General features: G+C 41.3%; 1 protein-coding gene across 1 annotated transcript; it reads right to left on the bottom strand.

The window, feature by feature from the left end:
• Window positions 1-747: 747 nt before the first annotated feature.
• Window positions 748-3539, bottom strand: LOC100796320 (receptor-like protein kinase FERONIA). The gene has a single exon (XM_003518131.4). The coding sequence runs from the start codon at window positions 3361-3363 to the stop codon at window positions 883-885; it is 2481 nt and encodes an 826-aa protein (XP_003518179.1). The 5' UTR covers window positions 3364-3539; the 3' UTR covers window positions 748-882.
• Window positions 3540-3861: the final 322 nt, after the last annotated feature.

The raw sequence follows: 3861 nt of genomic DNA, 5'->3' as shown, positions 1-3861 counted from the left end.
CTTTCGGTATCCTTTACTCTTTTGCGAAATAAGTGACTGCGAGAGGCACTTAGGCTTCGGACGTTTTATCCTTTGTCTTACTCTTCATGTATTCAATTGTAATTTTTTGCTCTTTTGTGCCTATGGCTGGTTAGAATTCCTTAGCTAGGGTGCTTGTGATGTAGACCTTGCATGTAATTCCCCAGTTCTTATTTTAATTGAATCCTTTGTGTTTATTCAGTCAATTAAACTGTTCCATTGCTTTAATTTATACGTGATTGATCACTCCTCGTCTTAGTCAGTTAATTGTTATTTAATTGACAGAACAATGGAACAATTAGGTTTATAGAGCAACGTATGATCAACCGTGTGAATGAGCCTCTAATCAAATTCATTATTTTAATCACTCTCTATGTGCTTAGCCTTTCCCCTGATTCGAATCCTACATGCATTGGCAACTTCAAATTAAATAAAGTAAAAGATTATTAATAAATCATACTTAATATGTTTTGATGAAATTAAGAGAGACGAATAGTAATTAATGAAATCACAACCTTAGGTCTTCCCATTGTTAATTTCTCGAATATTTGCTTGTTTGTTCTCTAAAATCTATTTTTCTCTCTAAGTGATTAAACAATATTTTTCTAAACCATCTGTTCAAACCGAGTTACTTAGACTGCTTACAAAGTTTAATTGTTTTGGAACCAACTCTAGTCCTTTGAGTACAATATCTAGACTTACGGTTTATTATTATTGTTGTGTAAGGTACACTTGGCCACAATCGCATATTATACTCATTGACTATGAAATAAAAAGATACATAAATTGTGAGCATATCTAGCTAGTAGTAATATAGTAGGTCTTCTAATCTAATTGTTTTGCTGCCATTTCTAGAGTGTTTGGTTAATTCCATTTGGTCACCATGTCTTTGGGTCGATTATCTCGGAGAAACCGGAGCAATGTATCACTATCCTTGAAATGGTAGTCATGCTCATTGCTATTAAAGACATTGTCACCATTTCCCTTTCTTTCTTCATGAACTTGGACAGTAACAATACCAACATTTTTTAATTGCTCCACTCCCTCTTGCAGCTGCAGTGCAGACTCCAGCATTGAAACGACATCATTCATCGACGGTCTATGCATCCCATCTTGTAACAAACAACTCACCCCGATCTCGCAAAACTTGGTAAAGCACTCAGGCACGATGCTTCCCTTCAACATGGGGTCCACAATTTGCACCAGGGTCCCACTTTGGTAACAGTACCTAGCCCAATTAGCTAGCGATAATTCTTCAGGCTCTGCAGTGTGGATTAGAGGTGGACGAGCACACAGTATCTCAAACAGCACAACCCCAAAAGAGTATACGTCAGACTTCTCCGTCAAACGTTGCCGATTATAATACTCTGGGTCTAAATATCCAAAACTTCCTTTCACAGCAGTGCTGACATGGGATTTGGACATGTCCGTGGGCCCAATTCTGGATAGGCCGAAGTCTGAAACCTTGGCCACCCACTTCTCATCCAACAAGATGTTGGTTGTTTTCACATCACGGTGGATGATCATGTGCTTCGCGCCACTGTGAAGATAACGCAGCCCGCGCGCAGCACCAATGCAAATCTGCAATCTTTGCTTCCATGAGAGAGGGGGATTATCGGTGTCATAGAGATGATCACGGAGATTGCCACGTGTCATGAAATCGTAGACTAGTATCATCTCATTGTCATCACTGCAGTAGCCGATGAGAGAGACGAGATGGCGATGGCGGAGCTCTGAAAGCATCTCAATTTCATTCAGAAACTCACGAGCCCCCTGTTGCGAACCCGGTTTGAGGCGCTTGATGGCCACAGGGTTGGAACTACCGTCAATGTAGCCCTTGTAGACATGGCCAAATCCCCCGACGCCGACAATTAAGACGTCATCAAAGTTTTTGGTTGCAACTTTAATCTCAACGATGGAGAAGCGACGACAGAGATGGGAGTCATCTGATGGCAAAGAAGAATCCTCCGTGTTGATTGACTTGTTCGTGGAAAGCAAGAGTTGACGGCGCTCGTAGGTTGCCGATATGAAGAGAAACAAAACAAAGAAAACACCAGATACCACCCACAAGGTGACAGGAAGCATGCTGTCATGTCCTTCTTGGACGGGCAAGTGAAAGTCGCTGATTTTGAATATCTCGAGACCATTCAAGAAAGGGCCGGAGTATTCGGTATCCCAACTACTTTGATAAGGATGCATCTGGAGCGACAGATTAACCTTTTTCTCAGTATCATTCTTGGGAATCAAAATGGCATAGTCTTTGTACACAGCCAGACCTTTCTGTTTCTGGCTCCAGCTCATAACATCAGCGCCACTCTCGGCCAACTGGCTTGCTATGTAAATGAAGAACACCCTATCACCGATGTCATAAACATGCGGATCAAGCTCGCAAAAGTGGAGCCTTATCATGTAGGTGCAGCCAGAATCAACAGGGAACTCCCAAATCAGGTTGCTGATTTTGTTCAGAGTGGCATTTGATCCCATGTCACGTGCTATACTATAAAGTTCTTTGGGTGCCACGTAATCAGGATTCACAATTATGTTCATCTTAGCATCCGTGTCGCCTGGTAGATTATTCTTTAGATTATGTGTAATTAAATAATCTTCATCGTGACCAATCCAGTTCCTGAACAAACCAGTATCGTTTCCAGGCGAGATTCCTTGGCCTCCCACTTTGATTCTATAATATGTCTCCAATACAGCACTGCTTTGGATGCTGAATAGTGTGCCACTTCCCACAAACGTGAATCCTGTGTCGGTAGCTGACGTGTAATACAGGTAGCTTGGCATGGAAAAGACCTCGATTCCATTGATGAAAGCATAGGAGTTTGGTTGGAACGGAGTGAAGCTGAGGATAAGCATCTGATTGTCGCCCACATAGACGATGTATTCTCTGAAGATGGTTTCCTTTTTTACAGCATCGACGTTTAAAGAGGCATTAAAACTGTCGAGGAGAAGAAATTGGTTGCATTGAACTTTGAAGGAGGAATCGGTGTGGGGAAAGGAAGGATAAGAAGCTGGGTAGAAGAAGAGACGAAGGAATTTGGGGCCTGGGGTAACGGGGAAGGAGTAGTTGAATTGGGAACGTGACATGCGTGCAGTGGTAAAGGGAACATGATTGGTAGATGGAGATTGTGATGTTGGTTTAGCAGAAACGGTGCTATCTTGACTGGATAAAAGCATTGAGTCTGTGTCCCCCATCCAAGTTCTTTCACCGTCGGAGGATATCACGGAGGCGCCACAATTGATGGTAAAACGGTCCACTGGGGTATTCGCTTGGGGGTGGTGTATGTAGTGGTGGGAAAGGAGGAAGAGTGTTATGAAGGTGATACTGAGGAAGCTCATGGTTAATTTGCGGTGAGAGAGTACAACTCTAAGTCAGTGAAGCGCTGGGAAGACTTAATATCATTGCTAGCTCGTGGTTGCTTGGAAGCCTGGGATGACTTATCATGCAGAGTGTTTGTTGGTGAAAGACGATTGCATGAGTCAAGGGGGGGCAAATATACGTAGTTGATGGTTTATTTTTCTTAACTTACATGTTAATTATTTGTGAGTTCTTTGTCGGGTACTTGGATAAAAGATCTCTAGGTGTTTCAAATTTCTACAACCTCGTGGGAAAAAGTTCTTTTAAATTTGTATTAAATGATAAAAATAATTTAACAATTTTAAATTAAAATGGGTAAGGAATGAACTAAATCAATATTGGAATCTATAAAAGTCAGTGGTTCATTCAATTTTAACCATTGAAAAACCATCCTGAAAAATGAATGGATCAAATGATTTCTAATTAAAAGAGACTTCTGAAAACTAGCTATTACTTTCAAACCATACATCTTTTCTTGA

The sequence above is a fragment of the Glycine max genome, chromosome 2 (assembly GCF_000004515.6).
Source record: "Glycine max cultivar Williams 82 chromosome 2, Glycine_max_v4.0, whole genome shotgun sequence".
NCBI classification, from domain to species: domain Eukaryota; kingdom Viridiplantae; phylum Streptophyta; class Magnoliopsida; order Fabales; family Fabaceae; genus Glycine; species Glycine max.
The sequence above is the reverse complement of the archived record's forward strand: the minus strand, read 5'-3'. Positions and strand labels throughout refer to the sequence as shown.

Bases quoted from the DNA above. Each gene is read 5' to 3' on its own strand.
- LOC100796320 (XM_003518131.4), bottom strand. From the start codon at position 3,363: ATGAGCTTCCTCAGTATCACCTTCATAACACTCTTCCTCCTTTCCCAC.